We start from the raw sequence: 20,962 nt of genomic DNA on the forward strand, positions 1-20,962 counted from the left end.
ACACTGGAGATATCAGCTGCTCACACCATATGCAACTTTACTGCAACTCTAATGAGGAAAACACTGCATTTTTGCCTAATTGTCTGTATTTCTGAGAGGAAAGGTTGGCTTTTTTGGGGGGGAAGTTTCTTCTTTTGATAATTCCTGCAGTTTGTTTATTAATAATATCAATAAAAGTGTCATTAATGAGCAGTTACGGTGCTTCTCCATGTTCAGACCTCTTCTTTTCTGTCTCATGGTGTGCTGGCTTGAGACTGGAGTTGCTCATCTACATGCTGCTGAATGAAGTGTCGGTTTTCAGCGCAAACTCCTCCCCTACGGACGGACGGGCTGCGCTTTTCTTCCACTTGAACAACCAAGTAGTTTTCAGGGCGCATTCCCCGGCAGCAATGTGGAGGGAAAGGGCGAGCACGTCCAGCTGAACGCCTTTAAACTCTCCTTTCACTTTCACACTTTCGAAAGTTTTGTGTCGATTCGGGAAAACGGAGAATCCACGCGTCCGTGGAGGGAAGCGGGAGAGTTAGAAGTGAAAACTGCAGCCACGCCGTCTCGTGTTGTTTTCTTCTTCTTTTTTTTTTTCTGACTCGACCTATTGTTTTCTCACACATGGATATTAGGAGATGAAATCGGACGTGCTTCTTGTTCTCGAGTAACCCACACGGTGGCTTGGACTGTAGTTTATGTGGTCCCCGGGCTCTGTGGGAGGAGAGAGAGTCCCATTCCTCAGCAGCACAACAAGGAGACACACACAGGGGCCACAAGTTGTCCACAAGCTGCGGAGGAGCACAAACTTTGCCAACTCTGCGCATCCGGCCACCGACGCCAAACATTCATCGATATTTTCTATCAGCGTCTGTGTTGCAACTTCAACTGTGGATTATGATCGCCATGGAGCGAGGAGCCCCGACCAGAGGATGAAAACGGAGCTTTGAATCATGAACTGCTACTTGTAGTTAGTTTACTACTCCGGAGACGCATTTGGACTACACTGATCCTATCAAAAACGCAGTTTCGTCCTGCGATTGTTCTCCCTCTTATTGGTGTTAAATATTCTGCAAAAAATGCCTCAGCTGAACGGAGGCGGTGGGGATGATTTGGGGGCGAATGATGAGATGATTTCTTTCAAAGACGAAGGAGAGCAGGAGGAAAAGATATCCGAAAATGTGTCAGCGGAAAGGGATTTGGATGATGTGAAATCCTCGTTAGTGAACGAGTCGGAAAACAACAGCAGCTCGTCAGACTCAGAGGTGAGAAAACAAATGTATGAATATAGTTCCCCATATTGCTCAGCATGTGGAGGAATACGATTTAATGGTGTTGAAAGTTTCAACAGCTTCTTCCACTCCGTGTATGTTTCTCTCCGTGTCAGCAGGCAGAGCGGCGCCCCCGAGCCAGACCAGACTCAGAAAGTTATGAGAAAACAAGAGACTACTTCAGCGAAGGTAAAGCTAAAAACTTTACAACTACTTTACGTTATTTTAGCTGCATTTCTGTCTCATTTGTGCCCCTACTAACCCGAGATTCCCCTTCTTCTTGCAGCACTGAGAAGGCAGCAAGATGGAGGCTTTTTTAAGAGTCCTCACTATCCTGGCTACCCGTTTCTCATGATCTCAGACCTCACCAACCCCTACCTATCCAACGGGTCTCTTTCCCCCAGTGCAAGAACAGTAAGTGCCCCTCTTTGTGCTCACTCTCCGCTCTCTTTTCCTCATTTTATGGCACGCTGCGAAAACTTTGTCCGTGCGTAAAAGTTCCTTGTGCACCAGCAGACCGCCATATTCCCTCAGAGTGGCCTCTCAAGGAGCACTAACCACTTCTTTGTTCTTTTTTGGGGGATATAGCCTACATCTCTAACTGCCACCCACTCCTCTGCAGGGCCTGTGTTTGACAACTTCTCATTTTGGCTCAAAGTTCAGACACATTAGTCATTCTTTGTTATTTTGAAGGATTTATGGCAGCTCCTTGTCGAAAATACCCTGCAACACTCAACGCTGGATCTTGATTATATACTTTACCAAAGCTGATTTATGTGCTTGCATTATTAGTGTCCTGCAGGGACTTGCATTTAACAGAATTAAGGCTTAGCCTTTTTATGTGTAAAGATTGATTTTAAAGTGGCAAAATATTTCTAAATCTGCCCTCGATGCATACCCCTATATTGTGCTCTGTACACGTTTACTGCAGAAAATTCAGAAAAAAGCCTTTCCTGAAGTCATTTCCTACAGTTACAACAATGTAATACAACACGTGAAAGACATTTTAATGATCTGTCTATGACAGCTGCAGTGCAGACACTTTTGGGTCTGGTTAAGGCTGACAACCTAAAGTTGGCGTTGAAGCAGTAAATCTTTGACTTTTGTTTTATTTTGAAATTAGGTTCATGTTGCCTTTGCACCAATTTCCCAGCAGTTTGCAATTACAATACTGATTGTTGAATTCACACACATAAATCCAAAACTAAAGTCAGAGAACATGCTAGAGAGAAGACCATTCCACTTAAACCAATTAAACAGCAAATTCAAGCGACTTTAAGCACAAAAACAACACTATTTAGTTTTACAGTTTATACAGCGTTGTGCAAACTTCCTTAAAATAATCCCCGCTGGAGATCTGTATACTCCCCCCTCCCCTCGAGCTTGTCCCTCCCCCAATCCATGTCACATCCCCCCAAAAAACAAGTACTTTCGTTAAGGCCTGGCAGGCATCTGACTGAAAAGACAACCCTCCCTCCCACCTCCTCCTCCCTTTTTTTCTGTCTCCTTTTCACTGTTCCAGGCCCGCTACTCCCCTCGCCTCCCTCTACCTTCCATTCAATTAGAAAGGCGTTAGTTGAGCATTGTTATTCTGAGCAGTCTTGATGGCTTCATTGGAGGTCTCCATTGGGGCTCATTAACTAAATGGCTACTCTGCTTGCACTCATGATACAAACCAGATCGTCTATGTTGTTGCTTTTTTGCCATAAGAGATGTAAAGTAATAAAAACATACATGCAGATGAATGCATCAATATAATTTGTGCTTTTTGCTGCAGGATTTTATCCTGAAACTTTTAGATATTTTGGCAAAGTATGGAAAAGATCAGATGATAAAAAAGTAAAGTTTTGCAGTTTATCGTCTGTTCTTGGCTTTATTTTTGCCTCTTTTTTCCACATGTTTGTGATCAGCCAAAACAAAAGTTGAAATTAAAACTGATCTCCTGTTGCTTAAGGCAAAGTAGCAAATAATTGGAGAGGATTTAAAATTCAGGGAAATAATCCACCATATTGAAAGGAGAGGAAAAAAAGAATGAGGTCAATGGGACAGAGCGAGCTGACACTGTCAATCATCAGCGTGGCAGAAAACATGCAGCCAGACAATAGCTGGCATACTTATCCGCCGTCTTAAGGTCTCAGCATTGCACGCGGCCCAGGGAACGCTGAAAATTTGATTGATTGGACGTCTGACTTAGTACCTTTTTAGGCCTCGCATTCTAGGAGGGTTGCTCTGTTTACACCTGTGGGTGAAGCTCAGTACAGTCAGGGTGATATTTCTCTTCAGGGCCTGCACCCACGTCTGGTCCAACATCTTGGCTCAACTAATGAGCTCCAGGCTAACATTTATCTTGCATAATCACTGTGTGGAAAAGGCTGATTGGCTTGTGAGATAAAAAAATTTGCCCACGGGGTAACCTCGTTTGTGTTGTCACCTCTGCTGGGCTGAGATACAAACAATCCCCTGAGACTGCAAACACTTTATTATTACAGCGTGTGTGCTGAAGAGGCCTGCTGGGACTGACAGATTTGTTTTATAAGTGTGGTGTGGTATGTGGTTGTTTTTGTGCTGCGTGGGTCATATAAAAAATCTGCCTCTCAGACAGATCATGCAATTGATAGCAGAAGACTGAATCCATCCACATTTGTAGAACAATTTGTGCTGCGTATGCAAACTTTTGGGCTAATCTGCAGTGTTTTCTGTCATATAGTTGGAAAAATGCACTTGCATTCTTGTTATAAACTATACATATGTATTTAAAGGGACACATTTGGGGAAAATAGATACTAGATGTTGCCTTACTGTGATTTAACTCTGCAATGTGATGCACGTCGAAGGATTTGAGGCCTGAACTTTTAAATTTGGATGTGGCAACCCTATCATGAGCAATGAGAGACAGGCCTACATGGGATCAGCACAGAGTTCCCCCGAGGGCCGAGCATAACTGATTTAAAGCCTGCTCGGAGCTGACATTCTGCTGTAATCCTCTGAGAGTTGAGCAGGAGGTTTAATGTTTGCAGAGATGTTCCACCATCAGACTCCTGCCTGCTGCTGCTGTGCTGAGAGAGAGAGAGGGAGAGTTTTTTTCTAGGACAAATCCAGCTCATTGTTTGTCGACTCATTGAAGTGATTATCGCCGCATTGTTCCCGTAGTGACAGACTGGTGCCAGATTTAATTGGTGAACACACACTCGAGCTTGACGCCAACACTTGTCAGCTTCATCAGCACTTTGGGATGGCTTTGCTGGTGCATCATCGTCGTCACTAAAGAGAGAAATGCCTCATGTGTGTGAGAGGAGGAGATGGTGGGGTTAGCTGCTCAAACATATCTTTAAGGACAAACTCTTGCTCCGGAGCATGATGCTTGAAAAGAAAATAGTTGGAGATATGAATGGAGAGCTTGAATAAGTCTGAACATGTCAGCGGCTGTACGTGCATGCCTCCCTGACGTCCATTCTTTCTGCAGCTTTTGGTTCTTAAAAATGTGCAGACAAAGAAAAAGTCAACACAGACATTGTCCTGCTGAAGAAAAGAGGCCTCTCCCTGCAAAAGCAAACGCTGTGTGTGTGCAGAGGTGTCTTTTCATCAGGTGGCTCACTCACCTTGTGTGTGTAAAGTCTGGTGGCGGGAGGGGAGGGAGGGTTGAAGCAGGGAGGGGGGTGTTCAGGTGAGGCTCTGCGGATACTTTTGCAACAGAGGGAACAGTGTGCTGTGCTCGCTTTCTGACAACCCTCGGTGTTGTGTTCCTGAATGTTGGCGCGCAAATATTTTCTCAGCCAAGCGCTGTGTCAACAGAGCCAACAGTTTGGACTAAGTTTATAGTTTTTAAAAGATTTTTCCTTCAAAGGCAAACACACGGACATCAGTTTAGTGGCTCTGTTCAATTAAAAACACATCGGCAGCAGCCGCAGAAATGCCATCGCTGGCTGAGAACGCCCTACTGGAGTGATTCATTTAGATGTTTTGACTGGGGGATTCAGGGCGTTTAATTTAATTTGGCAAAAAAAATTCTGAATTATACATCCATTAAGATTTAGTAGGAAAAAGAGAAGGATCTATATCAAAGCAGGAGTGTTTTATTGAACAAAAATTCTTTCCCAAATCAGCTATTTATGTTTTTATGTTGCTAAGGCTGCAACCGTGATGATGTGAGATATTGATTAATCTGCAGATTCTGGCAAACAGTTAACCATTTGGTACATAACATGCTAGAGAGTAACATATTTGTCAATATTCCTCAGGGCCCAAAGCGGTGCCTGAAATTGCATGATTTATCAGAACAACAGTTTACAAGAGTTCATGTTCGTGAAATGACAGAGCAACAAATCATTTCATATCATGGAGATGCTTGTGCTTGGAAAATCTGCAAACCACTGATGTACAAAATATGTGGAGATTCTTTTTTCTTTTGCTTGATTTTTTTTCTTGCATTCCCAGCTCTGCTTTAACCCTTTGTGCACCAACTAAAGCAGGCTAATTGTTGATACTATTGCTAAATAGAAATAGTATGAATAGCATTCATACCAGAGGTATAGACTTGACTTGCACAATTTGGACTTTACTGGAAAAACGAATATGTGGACCCAACGTAAAATAGTTCACTTATGAGTTTCACAGATTTTGTGAAGAGAGGGGCTCAACTTTATATTTTACATTGCAGTTTAGTTTATATAACATGATTATAGCTAAAAGTGTTGAGTTGGAAGAAAATGTGCTTAATAGAAACCAATATTACAGCTGACTAACTAGAGTAGTAAGAAAGTCAATATAGTGGGTTGGATCAAGTGGCAGACTTTTTTGGGCCCAATGCGAACCCAGGCAAAGGGCCCTCCACAGCCATTGTTCTCTCCTTTTTAACCCGTAGTTGTTTAAATGTGTCCAAACACAAAGCCATGATCAGCAGGTTGCGGATGTATGCCGGGAAGAAGCCCTGTCAATAATAAGATTTATTTTGAAGGTAATGTCTTCATCTCTTTCCTTTTTGCATCTTTTGTTCAATTTCAAGTCCAAACACAACATTTTTGGTTAAAAATAAAGCCGGGAATTTAAGCCTTGATTGGTTAAAGAGGTGGTGGTAGTGGTCCTCACTCCAGGCCTATTGAGAACCACTGATAAAAAGTATCGTTGTCTGTTGTTGTTTTGCTGGTTTCTGGTCCATGTAAACAGAAGTAAACATTTTAAGAACAGTTATGTATTATCTATTAAGTTCTTGCACTTGTTCTGGAAAAATGTGGGATCGGTGCATTCCTAGTATTGTCCCTAATTTCCCCTAATCGGTGCAACTCTACCTATGACGCTAATGCTGTGCCACTAAGTCCTGCTGTTGCTGTCTGACACTTTGACCCCTGACTGGTGCTTTGGATTGTGGGAAACAGTACGCACAGTTGATAGCTCTGATAAATACCGTAGCATTTTTCCAGACTAGTCTATCCGCTGTAATGTAAATTCTAGTTTCAGTAGCTTCACATGCAGGCATTCTTAGTGAGTTATATGAGCCTTATTCAGAGATGCTCACTTCCCAGCATCCCTCACACTCAGACTAAATGAAATGGTGTCAGTCCTGGTCTTCCTCCTTCCCTCCGCCAGTCTCTGTGGAAAGCATGAGCTGGCGTCAATTCCTCCCGCTACCCTTGCTTGCCCGCTCGTTCACTACCTAACCCACCCACTCGCCCGCCTGACATTAGAAATTCTGTTTAAAGCGCTCTCTGGCTCCTCGCGCGCCGGGCCCATCAGGAGCATCTCAGCACCCTTTGAGGGAAAGAGAACCGGCGTCTCCCCTCTCCAGCCGCACGCTCCCCATCCTCAGTGACATCAATGAATCCCTTTGATGTGCCGGGATGAATATGTGTGCTAATGTGTTTTTATCAATTAATGTGTTTTTCTCATTTGAGATGTTTGGCCGGAGCTGCTGTGGAGTTTGGTGCGTTGCTTTTTCCTGTGAAAATCCGGACAAACTTGAGTGTTTGAGCTGGGAGACAGTGAGCTAAAGGTGGGCATCTCTTTCAGGCCTGAGTGGGTTTTTTATAGCTTTGAAACAGGTAAAAGGTGTGTTAGTGAGCATGTTTGTGCTGCATCGGATCAACAAAACACTTCTAGTGGAGCAAGAACACCAAACAAAGAAGTCTGTGGGTTTTTAGAGAGGAATTATTCCTCTTCACACATTCGTCCCTTGTGTAGTAGATGTCACATCAGGGTTAATGTGCTTCAAGAAACAAAGTCAGGAGTTGAAGCTGTAGCAGAAATTTTCCCATCTGCAGTCCTCCACAGCTGCTAATTAGCAAAAAGGGTTGTAAAAATTGAGACGTGGAAGTTGGAGACTCATCATGTGTCATGTGAGTACCAGCTCAGTCATGTCTGTTCTGGGGGGTTTAACCTGCAGTCCTGGTGTGAGGTGGGGGAGGGGCGGGTCTCTGGATTAATCAGGAGGGTGGTCAGACTCACTTCCAGGTGACCACAAGCCCAAAGCAAACTGCTCTGAAACTTTCCCTGGGTTTCTGAGATCAATACTTTCTTCATTTAAAAAAACAGGTACTTTGTACCTTTTTTTTTTCTGTTTTTGCAAAGTCAGCATATCCTTAGTTTAAATACTTATTTTGAAATTCCATCCAGAACAGTTTCAGAAATGGTAGAAAGTTATTCAGACGAGAAAAGCTTGTTTGACACGACTGTTGTGGCACCAGATTTGTAACTCCTCATGTGATTTCAGTGAAAATCCTACAATATTAGCACCTGTTTTGATACTATGGTATGAAAATAGTTCTTGTCATAATGTTTTTGAGCACTTTTCAAATACTTCACAACGGCAGAATAAGAAGAAAAATCAATGATGCATACAAACAATAAACAAAACCTCACAGGAAGTAAGAATCAAACTATACATTAAAAAATTACAAAGCAAAAGGCTGATTTGACATTTGTAACACTGGGGTTTTTACAATACCACAATTTAAATCTTTGATATGAGACCAGAAAAAAATCATATATATTATAGATATAAACATTAATACCCGCATGAAACTGCAGCAACAAAATAGTTAGGCTTAGACACCACATTGTTGTGTGAGGATTCATAATAAAGGATTCTTCCTGATACCTCTAGACTCATTTTGGCCAATACCATTATAGATACACATGCAGAGAACAAACCAAACATTTGATTGTGCCATGAAATATAAATTACTACTCTATCAAATATAGGCTTTTAGTAAAAGCAGACTGAATGTAATTTGTTTGGATCACATGTATATTGCTTAGAAAAGATATTTACCCCCTTGGATATTTTACCCTTTTATTGATTTTATAAATCAATTACAGTCAATGGAAGACTCCATTGTCAGGTAGGAGAAAGTTCTTTGGTCGGACAATGTAAAGTGGACACCAAACACTGCATGTCACCACACACACACACCACCCCCTCTCTAAAGCACGGTGGTGGCAGCATCATGCTGTGGGGATGCTTCTTGGCAGCTGGCCCTGGAAGGCTTGTTAAGGCAGAGGGTAAAATGAATGCACTAAAACATATGAAAAACTTAGGTGTCAATTTTATTCAGTCTTCTTGACCTGCAGCTTGGGAGAAGATTTATTTTCCAGAAAGACTCTGACCTAAAGCATACAGCTTGTTTTGGAGTGGCCAAGCCAAAGCCCAGACCTGAATCAAATAGAGAATTTGTGTATGGACTTGAAAAGGGCGGTTCCCTGTGCAACCTGACAGAGCTTGAACAGTTTTGCAAAGACGAATAGAGTGAGATTGTAGTGTCCTCATGTACAAGCTGATTGAGATCTATCCACACAGACTCAGTGCTGGGATTACAGCCAAAGGTGACTCTACTAAGTACTGACATGAAGAGGGTGAATATTTATGCAGTCACTTTATATTACTTTTTTTGTGTTTAATTGCCATTCAAGATGTTTTTTTCGTATTTATTTTGTCAAAAAGCCAATTTATATTGACCATGATTGATTTATGAAATAAATAAAGGGGTAAAACAACCAACGGGGTGAATACTTTTTATATGAACTGTACAGTATTTGAACTTTGCCAAAATAGTATAAGTAAAGGCTTTATCTGTCTTCTTGAGAGCAACTATCATCACTGTAACAACCTGCTGTCACACAATGAGTGATGTAAATCACCAAAGTTTCATCCGTTTAACCAGGGTCGTTCCTAAGGCTGAAACCAGAGCTTTCTAGGGAAATTTCCCTGATTTAAATATGTGAATCTTATTTTTGCACCAGTTTTTTCTAAAAATAAAGTAAATCAATTGTGAGTTTGGGGCAAAATTCACAAGTTAACTGTTTCCCTATAATAGGATTGAAAAAGGTCAGACTAAATTACCCTAAAACAAAATTTGACCCTTTTCTAGAGGCAAAAATCCACATAATATTATGTGCTAAAGAAACTGTAGGTCTACCTGTATTTTAACCTGATACACCAGATGGATGTGTTTCACATATCCATCTGGAAAACCTCTCATACACAGCGTTTGGGAATGGGCAGAGGCAAAAGCCCTGCCCCTTTTTGCTGATTGGTCCTGTCACTTTCTAACTGGGCCCAAACAGTTCAGATGGGAGCTTTGCAAGATGGATTCGCCAGTGAGAAACACAGAAACGGGCGTATCCATCTGGTTTGCAAGGTTACCTGTATTTTGGATATCTGGGGAAATGAATGTAGCTTTAGTTCAGACCTAATACAGCACTCACTTTTCAGTTTGAGAATGGGGTTAACAGAAGAGAATCTTAAACGGAGGTGGTTCTGTTGGTACAGCTTAAAATTAAAACAACATTCTTGTTCATACATACATTTTACCAGTAAGTATGGCTTATAAATCAGCTGTTAATATTCACAGAAATGTAAATATCTGTAGATATGATTATTAAGTTTGTGATTTGTAATCTGTCGATACAGACATTGCACAGATAATATTATTTATCCTCAATAATGAGTTATTTTTGTCACATTTGATAACTTAAAGTGCATGCAAACCCCTGCACACTGTCTGAACTGCACAAAAACAATATTTCAGCACCAAATATGGCCAGTTTTGATGGATTCAACCACGCCTATGTGCCTGTCTATTGAAGTAAATGTAGTTCATAAAGCTTATATAATTTTTAATACTAGTGTTACTGAAGAAGTAACAAAATGAAATGAGCAGTGAGCCTTTTTCCTTAAGCCACACTTGTATCCATAGATAGGCTGTGGGGTGGGGTGTCAGTGTACTGCACTACTGGACTGTCCCACATAAATGTATCTGGCCTTCTCAAAGCTATAACACTACTGTTTAGCTCACATAAAGAAATGTTTTCCCTCCATAATTGTGCCTTAAACGCTTCTCTCCATGCTAATAAAACGCGATTGTGCAGCAGGAAGAGAACGAAAACGCTCTAAACAGGGTTTCATCAGTCTGGTATTCCAAGCAGCTGTTTTCAGTTTAAGCTCTGCAGGCAGCGGGTGAGCAAGAGAGAGAGAAAGGGTGAGTGAGAGGGAGGGAGAGAGATTGTTGATGAGATGTGGTGGTGGGAGCATGAACTGGGGCAGATACCGGTCCTGCTAGTCCTTTGCCTGTTATCCTGAGGTGGGCCTGCTTCCAGACCTTGAGGCTCTGGTTTATCTGAGGGATTCTGTCTCCCACAGAGCACCACTTCTTCACCATAGACCACAATGCTTTGCCCTTCCCTCACAGCCACAGCCCAATCAGCACACAGCGAGAGGATATCAGATAATACTCATGTTGCATCAGTGCGAGTAAGATTTGAATCCGGCTCTGCTTCGCTTCACACAGAAACGTCTGCCATGGTTCTGGTAGAGGCTGTGCTCTGTGAGCAGTAACGGGGAGCTTGTAGTGGTCATACTAAATTAAGAAGTGGATGGATATCCGTCCAGGATGAGGTTAGTTGACAGCGAGCAGAGCAGCTGTTCTTCCTGCAGAAGTTGTAAATCAGTTTGGCTGCTTCCCACCGAGTTTGTCCTGTAACGTTTGGACTGCTGGGGCGGCTCGTGTCCCCTGACAGACGCATGTCAAGTCAACACATTGCACCTGCAAACACGTGCAACCTCCTGCACACAGAGCCTAACCAGATCGTTATTTATGGCCCTTCATTCTGCATCTTAATAGCTTATAAAACACTCTTCTACCTCCTTTGAGTTTTATGCATTTAAAGTTGCAGCACAGATTTGTCTTCATGACTTCATAATACCCCTAAAAAGGGAAGATTTAAAACTGTGGCAGCTGTAATAGGTGTGTAACTGATAAGACTTATATGTAATCTGTACTCTAAATTTAGCACTGGCTCTAAAAACACAAGTATTCTCTGTAATGGATCGTATGTTTGAGTACATAAATCTTAAACTGAGCCGCAGGGAACTTTCCATGTTTAATACATTTATATAAGCAAGACATGTGTAAGTGTGATGTAAGCTTTACTAAGCTGGAGGGAAAATGTGTTTGATTTTAAAACAGGCATGACATTCTACATTTAATGTTGCAAGAAAAAGGGTTTTTACCAAGCAGCAACCTCTGCGGTTTCAAAAAGAAGCCATTCTAGAAGTGCAAAGAGCTGCAGTTCATCAAGTGTCCACTTGAGGCAGGCTTTTGAACCACCATTAGTCACATACACACTTCATGTTAAAATGCTGATTATTACAGCAGCTATAAACGTATCTACAGCCTGAGTCTGAAAAGCATTTTTGGTTGGGATAGTTTGTGGCTTCCTTGTAAGGTGATTAATTATTATAACTCGTCCATTTAGGTATAAATAAGGATATTGATGTATGCATTAGTGGCATGGCTGATATAACTAATAGCCAACATGGTGTGACTGTTTGTCAGGGGGCTTATTCCCAAACTTAGTTCAGCATCTTTGTGTTGTTACCAGGTTGATTTAAAGTTGGTTTGAGAAAGTGTTTTCAATATGGCAGCCATCACAGACTGGACTCAAAAGCCTCCTCCAGTAACCAAACTCAGGCTTTGTCCAATATTTTCCCAGATTCTAATTTTAACCAACTTTAAGCCTTTTTTGGGATTTGGTGCAAGAGTCATTTGTTGTTGTCAGTATAGATTATTATATAGATATTAGCTTGAATACAGGGTCAGGGGTACTGGTGTGGCTTGGTTGAACAAGCAGGCACCCACAGGCAAGGACCTTGATCCTTAGCGCACTGCTCACAGGATCGATTCTTGATCCTGTGACATGTTTGGTGCAAACATGCATGTTTCCTGTCTCTTTGGCTGTCCTGTCAACAAACTTCAAGAAGGCAAAATACCCCCAAAAATAATATTTAAGAAAAATAGAAAAATGAATAGCCGGTGTTGGCAGATCAGTGGTGAACCATGGCTCTTAAATGTCGGCCCTCTATGGCCCTACAGTGGGTGGTCGTCGTCACAAAGTCAGAGATAGGCCGCTAAGAGAGGAGCTCTGATTGGTCCATTTTACTGTCATTTGAAAATATTCTCTCAATGAATGACTAGGCACACCAGTCACAGGGTTGGAAGTAAAGCATTAGCCTGCCCATCGACAGAGATGGAAGATTTTGATTAGGAGATAAGATGCTCCTTCATTTAACCCTTTGCCTGCCTGTGTTTAGGGGTTTATTTTATCAGTACATTTAGTTTGGATATTGATTGTTAAATTGAGAAATTAAAAATGAAATTTGAACTGATGACTTTTCAATTCTAGTTTTTGAAATACTTCAGGCCTCGACAGTTCCTCCCTATGGCAGATAGGAAATATCTGTCCTTATTTAGGACTGATATACTGTTTGTAAGCATACTGTCAGCTGTGTTTTAGTGATTGCATATGCTCACTGTATCAGTGGTACCCAGCCTTAAGTGTTGATTGGCCAGTAGTCATGTAACATGTAGCCAATCAGATTGTGTTGTGTACAGCAGTGGTTCTCAACAGATGCACCAGCCTTTTTAATGACAGATCACGACCCAAAATGACTTAAAATTTTTAACAACCCGTGTTGAATTTATTAAAAATGTTACAGTTTCTATCTTGGATGGAACAAAAAATATGACAACTGAATTGCCATTTTTACAGAGAGCTTGAGAAATTACTTCATTATTATGGGGAAATCGTCTTTTTATTGCAAGTAAAGGTGATAAATGAATTTAAATATTGATCAAACATTTAAAATGACTCATTATAAGATTGCAATAGAGTATTAATGCGTGTTCACTTAAGATTTTAGTACTTCATAGACATTTTGTCCCCTTTTTTTTTCAAACATACATTAGCGACTCACTGAAAACTGTTCTGTGACCCACTTTTTGGCCCCGACCCTCCAGTTTAAAACCACTGGTATGCAGGATGTTTGTTAAGGCTGTGGAGGGTGAAAATAAAGCCAGAGGAGAAGGTACACTTTGCAGTGGAGCCAAAGTAGCACACTTTTTGATTGATTAACCTAAATGAAAGTGACAGAGCCTTCCATACAATGTTACAACATGAATATTAGCTTTTATGTCAATTTGGTGTTTAGTGCGACAGTCATAGTATCAACAAAAAGGCAGAGAAAAGCATTCAGATGCACACTTAAGGAGCTCTATGCATATGTAATTGGGGCTAAATCTTTCAGTTTTCTTATGCTATCATACAAAAGTATGTGTTTTCATTCAATTGTATGTAAAGCATTCAGCCATTTTAAGATTTTGTAGGTTACATTTAGATGAGCTGGACTTTGTTTTTACTGGTCTAAGGATCAAAGCATCTTTAATTTATGATAAGGGTAAAATCTACTCAACCAGTGTGAGTCCATATGGTCCATGATTTATCAATATTATTAGTATATTTACAATTTTCCCATGAGATCTCGCTGCTCATCCTAATGTTGATAATAACTTCACCTCTGGGTGCCCCCTGGTTTCCCCCAGTTACCCTCATAAACCAATTGTGCTCGTTAAGAAGTCACAATGTTCTTCAGTGCAACAAATTCGATTAGAGCTGAGGAAAGGCCCGAGTCATCTAAAATGTGTAGCCTCCTTATCTGGACCCAGACTTGTGGATCCTGTCAGAACAAAGACAACGATGATGGTCTGATATTTTTTACTTTGAATGTTTTCACGACCTTACCAGTTTGACTCCAGTGATAATGATGATGACAGTATTGGTTGGTGGAGAGCAACAGCAGGGCCTTGTGCTCGTCATACACAAGACACCCTTAAGAGATGGTGGGATTCCCCTCACTCAGATGATCCGCACTGAGATAAGGTTTCTTTGTGTGGAGATTCTATCACTTGATACACTCAGGTTTGGCATTTGGTTGCAGTCGCTTTGTAAGATTCTTGTATGGGATGATTTATGATGTGGGGTTGGATGGCAGCTCCACACCTCACAGTTTCACTGGCTCTGGACCTGGTCACTACAAATGTGCCTGACGTATTTGCTTCAAATTTAGAGTTGCTACATAAGGAAAAAAAAAGATCTAATCTGCCTTATATGACATGGAGTAGGCCACGGAGTCCTTTTGTTTGATTTGTACATGGGTTGGAGGGGCTGGCTATTGGAAATCCCTGAAGCAGGCTTTAGGGGCAGGTCTGATTCTCGTGTGAAATGGGAAGGCTCTATAGCTCTCGGCTGACTTGACTGGGGCTGTATGGGTGTGTTGGCAGGGGGAGCGCCGGTCATGAATAGGGTCTTTGACTACCTCAGACTTGCCCTGAAAGGCAGGACAAAGGCCCTAGGGCAACGGCTTAGAGCCTCACAGCTGAGCTACAGAATGCTTGGCCGAGTCTTCCTCCCTCCTCGCCTGATTTAAATACTACAGTGGCTTTCAGCATTCTGGCGACGGAGGCTCGCATTCAGCCGCGGCACATTTACCATCAACTTCTCTGTTTTTGTTTACACCGTGCTAATGCCAGGCCTGTTTACGTAATCCATTGTATAGGATCCATCAGAGGCGCTGGTGAATATGCATCAGTGACTCTCTTAAAACCGCCTCCAGATTCACTTCATGTTGTTCGTATTAGAAGTCTTGGATGCAGACTAACCACTGGCATGTGTTTTTGCTAATCACAACTCTTCTCCAGGTCGTTAATTATGGAACATTTTTGCTTATCTTAGAGCAAGACGAAGATGCTGGTGAGTAAACAAGACAAGTCCCGGCGCACACCTCTAATTGCTTGATTATTTTGGACGTATCAGCGCGACTCTTCTGCTTTTTGAGATTTCGCAGGGGCAGGATAAAAAGCCATAAATCTTTTTTTTCCTTTTCTGCAGAGTTAATGGGGTTATTTGAGTCCTGTCCAGACACTCTCTCCCCACAGAGTGTCTAGTTTCAGATGTCACTCAGAGCTTTGTTTGCCCCCCGGGGTGAAGGGTTAGAGGCCAAGGTTCAGGGCCAGTTGGCTGAGTGGCCACAAAAGCTCAGGCTTCCCCTCAGCACATCCGATCCCTGCGTCCACAGCAGCCTGCTGCCACAATGAAGGCATCACTTTGCAACATTTGTCTTTTCTTATTATAACTCGAAATTAATCTTCACTTGTGTCAGGAATTATACAGCTTTGCAGTGAGGTCATAAAACTGTTTTAAATGGTTTCATTGTGGAAACTTGTGCAATTATTCAGTAACAGCCTTTATTTTGTTATGTTTGCCGTCCAGCTACTGTGAAAACTTTCTTAATTGGTGTAATTGCATGATTTTAGGATTTAAAACCTCATTGTTTCTTCTCATTTGTTGACTCTGCCAGTGAAGAGTTAGCAAAATTTAACACCATCCAGTTAAAAAAGTTCCCTTTGTTCCAAACACCTCAGAAACTTTCGAGCCCCACAACCTCTCAGCCACCACCCACAATCTCAACTTTTTCTCCCTGCCCCTCCACCAGCACCACCACCCAAACATGTCCTCCAGCCAGGTTTATTATGCTGTTTCACGCAGACCAAAATTGCAGCTGCATGGAGAACAATCTGGAGCACATTAGCTCAGGCGCTGTGATTTATAAATTGTTTCTCAGGCCATAAATCCCTGCTGTAATTGTGCACAAGCAGCCCTCTCTTTCTCCAGTCACTCCCCCTTCTCTCTCTCTCTCTCTTTCTCTCTCTCTCTGAGCAGCTTACAGTTCTGGGGTTAACACTAATTGTTTGCAGAAGTTTTCAGTTTGGATGGTGGAGAAGTTTGTTGTATTGTGGGGCAGATATGGGGCTCTCAGATAACTTCAAGAAAGATAAACTTGCCCTCTTTTTCAGTGCTGTCCGACTGTAAACTCTCTCCGTCACGTGGTTTAGCATCGTCGTCCAAAATGGGACGTTGGGTTTTTTTGTCTCCTGCTCCATGTTGCTGTGGTTCATGCTCTGCATTCCTGAAAACTGTGTAATTGTAAGGGGCCTCCTAAACTCTGTCCCTGGGAATTTGATATTTACAGCAGCCCCAAGATCGTAATCACCTTGCCGTTCTCGTTAGACTGAATTGAAACTGAAAGATAGCAACAGCTGTATATATTGTTTTAAATAGCATGTCCAGCCTTGAGCTCTTGGTCTGGTTAGTGTTAAGAGGACGTTTTTCTCCAACTATGCAACTGGATCAGCCTAAATAAATCAATGCTAATTCCTAGAAAACGTCTTTTTCTTAGAAAATTTTATTTTCCCCAAACAAACAAAAAGACATTCTTTGCAGATAAGACATTATTTTTCTTGTGTTTGTTTTCCATTGTTTTGCTTTTAATGGGATAGAACAGTGGTTCCCAGCCTGGGGTTCAGGGACCCCTAGGGAGGGCACCCAGGTTTCAGAGAGGGCGCTCCTCCGACATTGTCAAAATAAGACGTGCATACTTTATAAATCATGATGAGAAATTAGGGCTAATCGAGTTAATCATGGTTATTTAAGGTCCACAATTTGTGGGTATTAATCACATGCTTTATTGTCCCTTTCAACACACTTTGGTTTAGGCATGTCAGCGTCTTTCTGCAGCCACAGTGATATTGAATAAGTCCAGCACTGCTCCTTGACGTCTCATTTCACTTTAAAAACTCACAGACAGCTCAGTGGACAAGTCAGAAGTCATCTGAACATATTTAATGTTCTATTATTGCCTTTTTAGTCCTTAACAAGTTCTAACAGTTTCTATCCAAACAGGAAGTCAGTTTAAGACAGTAGAAAAATCCAAAATGACACCCAAACTGTTTAAAATGGAAAACAGAGGAGACAAAATAAATTCTGCGATTAATTGCAATAACAAATTTTTATGTTTTGGACAGTCCTGTTAGAAACATAACAATGATGTATGATGAAAATAAAGAGGATCTGTCCATTTTGGAGCAGTAAAAAGTAGAGATTTGGGGGAAAAGTTTCAAATATTTGAGACTGTAAAATTGTAAACGTACATGAAAACAGACTCAGAATTTTTGAGTAGAAGAAGTCTTCAATTTTGATATTATAAACTTTAAAAATTTCAAGTTGTTAGTATCATAAATTTTGTAAGATGCACATTTATTTTTGAAAATGATGATTAACCACATGCTGACATGAAGATTAAAATAAAAGGAGTTTTGTTACTTTTTGAGGAAAAAAAAGTTGAAATTTGGGGGGAAACATTTAAATATTTGAGATAATATTTACAAGAAAACAAACTCAGAGTTTCTGAGTTTAAGAAGCCTTGAATTTTGAAACAGTGACCTAAAAAATGTCAAGTTTTGAGCACCATAAACATAAATAAAAGTCAGAAATTTACAAGAAACCAAAATTAAAACAGTGGTTAGTTTTCATCTTTATAATCTCAAAAATTCTAAGTTTTGGGTAATGTACATTTACAACATTTAAAGTCGCTTTTTTCTTGTTCACAACTTCAATGCAAGTGTTTTCATAAAAATCAACAGATCTTTATTGATTTCTTTTTTTCTGGTGGGGTCCAAACATGCTGTCATATTAATGGACAGTGTATACATAGATCCTTTGTAAAGAGCAAGTCTATGAAGGCCTTTTATGTTATGGTATTCTCAATGAAAACAGTTAAAATTCATGTTTAAATTTCCAAGTGGGTCCTTGGAGGGCTTAGCTTTTCTTAGACACGAGTAGAGTTGGCCCAAGGAAAAAGGTTGAGAACCACTGAGATAGAAGGCCTCATCCATGGCCTTGTTTTTCCTCCTGGACTTTATGTCCAACCACAAGTTTATACGGAAACTTTATTCTTTTAAAGTTTCAGACATGCAAGATATTCCCTGGATGTAACTGGGATTGCATTTGCAGCCAAACCTATCCCATTCTCATGATTTAGAGCTTGGTATCACTGCACAGCTTGATGAAAATGAAGCCTGTACATTGCAGGAGAAATGACTTTTACAAATGTTTCAGGTATAAAATGCCATTGGCAAAGCTCCAGACCTCCCTGCAGTCTGCTGACAATACGCATAACTAATCCCGGGGAATGTCATGGTAGTGAGTCGTGCGCTTTGCCGAACCCCGTGGAAGTTTGAAACTACTTCTGGAAATACTTTCTTTCCCAGTTACATCCTGTGTAACAGACCTGGCATGATATTCCAAATAGATTTGGGGAGTTTAATGTAATTTGTTTTAAAAAAGACAGGATGAGTATTTTTTTGGGTTCTCCAGTATGCAGATAACACCACTTTTTATCTACTTTTGTCAGTGTTTCTAAATGAGACTGGTTCCATTTCAGGCCATGTTGGAGCATACCTGCGGTGTGTGAATGTGAGAGTTTGGCTGAGCTCGGGGGGGGGGGCAGCCAGGAGATGGAGAGAGTGGAGTGAGCGGGTAAGCAGTGGGGTGATAGGGATGTCAGGTAGTAAAATCTGAGATGAGGCAGGGCCCAAGAGTCTGCGAGGCCTGGAGATTTGCGCCTGCACTCGGAGAGCAAACACAGGAGGCATCTGCAGGCAGCTGTGTGAGTGTGAGCTCGGGGGGGGTTGTGCTGCTGCTCAGGACAGGGTGGTGGGGGTGTGGAACTGGGTGGTGGTGGTGTTGGGTGGTGGTGAAGAGAGGGAGAGAGAGAGAGAGCGAGAGGAGGAGGAGGAGGGGTAGACTCGCAGAGAGAACACAATCAGCCCTCTGTTTTCATAAGACTTGTGGTATGTGAGAGCAGAAACAAATGTGTTTAATTTAGGCCTTTTTTTTTCCTCTCTCGCTCGCCTTCTCCGCTACACCCACTTATGCCCACCTCAGTTTTTCAAAAGTGACGTTCTGCCTTTAAGATTGCCTCTCCTGCCAGTGTCAGCTGCTTTTAGGAAGTTTAAAAAAAGGAGCCAAAAAAACGACACAATCGACCACTGTGCTCCGTCAGAAAAAAGAGACACTTTTAGCAGACGTGCTTAAATTTACTCTTTGAGGGCGTTGGTAAATATTTATCTGGAAAAAGAAGAGAAAAAGATTATTTTTGTGTCTGTGCAGAGAGTTAGGAGTGATTACGGTGCTGTGGTATTTCAGTGTGAGTGGTGCATGCTGGTCTTATTATTGCCTCCTAAAAGCGTTGGCAGGAAACGCTGTATTATATTGGTAAGCCATGCTGTCTCCAGTCAATTTGTGTTTGGTCATAAATGAAAAATTCAGCTCTCACTTGTGTGTCAGTGGCGTAGTTTTGGACGTGCGAACACCTACACTTCGACACGCACACATTTGATTTGGTCTTTACAGTAAACATCGAGCCTTCGCCGCTTACCACCTCGTGTTCTGGAGTTAATTATATGGACGTTTACGGCCGTGACTTTCAATGAAACGAGACTACTCCCCGAACAATAAAAAGTTGTATTCCTGGACAAACAATGCCACAGGACATGGAAAAGGATGACATCTTTGACATTTGAGGTGTAGCCTGTCCTGACATCAGATCACACTGACATTAAGACGAGCGCTTCATCACAATTGAAAGCAGATCTCCCAGGTACGGGAAACCACATAACTGACTGCACATAATTGACTTGAATAGCTTCGCACCCTCCTCTCTGTCTTTATGGGAAGGCCTCACTCTCACCAGATGCATAATTATTTTCTTGTGTGTCTAATTACACAGTGAGTTTTATATGACCTTCTGGTGTGCTCAGTGTAACAGAATTACTCACTTATTCCTGACTTTAGCCCGTCGGAGGAACTTTCCCTTTAACTGCATGGCTTTTAAAGTCAGAACAATGGCGGCTTCATTCGAGCTCCGCTGCCATACTAAGAGCGGTGCATACAGGAAGCAGTAACTCAGGATCATGTCATGCAAAAGGAAGAAAAAAAATAAACCCTGATACAAATAATTGCTTGAGTTGCAAAAATTCAAACTCCTGCTGAAGTGGCAGCTCAGACAGTGGGACTGAATGTTTAAGTAGCTTTTTAGGAGGGGTCTGAGTTGGCCTTGTGCTGTGTTAATGTGGCTTTATTACTGAAACAGCACTCCCAAGATCTTTCAAATAAAGTCACATTGATGGCTAGTTTGGCCTTGTGCAGAATACGCATGAGGAATTCATGTAAAGCCACCTTTTTTAAAGTCCATGTAAAGTGAGAGAAAAATCTTGATTTTAGGTTTGTTGTGTGGCAGGCTACTGTGTTATGAACCACCAGGCCAAATTTTATTCATAAAAAACATCTCTAAAATCATAAAATTAAACCTCAAAGTCCTGAAAAAGAGGCTGTAGATTTGCTCTAGGATGGTGTGGGCATGTTGATTGAGCTGAAGCCACGCCCACTCATGAGAAATACGATCCTCTTGAATTTTAAAAATGCTTCTAATCAGAGCTGTCTGGCTCTGTGCCAGAGCAGAGGCATAAATTGGCATAAATTTACTG

General features: G+C 41.5%; 1 protein-coding gene across 4 annotated transcripts in view; it reads left to right on the top strand.

Annotated features, from left to right (window-relative positions):
- Positions 1-358: 358 nt before the first annotated feature.
- The window catches only part of LOC121510420 (transcription factor 7-like 1-A), a 46,991-nt gene continuing 26,387 nt past the window's right edge, over positions 359-20,962 (top strand). For 2 of the 4 annotated variants that reach the window (XM_041788455.1, XM_041788456.1), the window contains exons 1-3: positions 359-1,247; positions 1,370-1,442; positions 1,540-1,667. In XM_041788455.1, the coding sequence (XP_041644389.1) occupies positions 1,062-1,247; positions 1,370-1,442; positions 1,540-1,667 (387 nt within the window). In that variant the 5' untranslated portion in view covers positions 359-1,061. The remainder of the gene's footprint in view (positions 1,248-1,369; positions 1,443-1,539; positions 1,668-20,962) is intronic. The other 2 variants (XM_041788457.1, XM_041788458.1) reach the window with 1 other exon arrangement.

The sequence above is a fragment of the Cheilinus undulatus genome, linkage group 5, assembly GCF_018320785.1.
Source record: "Cheilinus undulatus linkage group 5, ASM1832078v1, whole genome shotgun sequence".
Taxonomy (NCBI): Eukaryota; Metazoa; Chordata; class Actinopteri; order Labriformes; family Labridae; genus Cheilinus; species Cheilinus undulatus.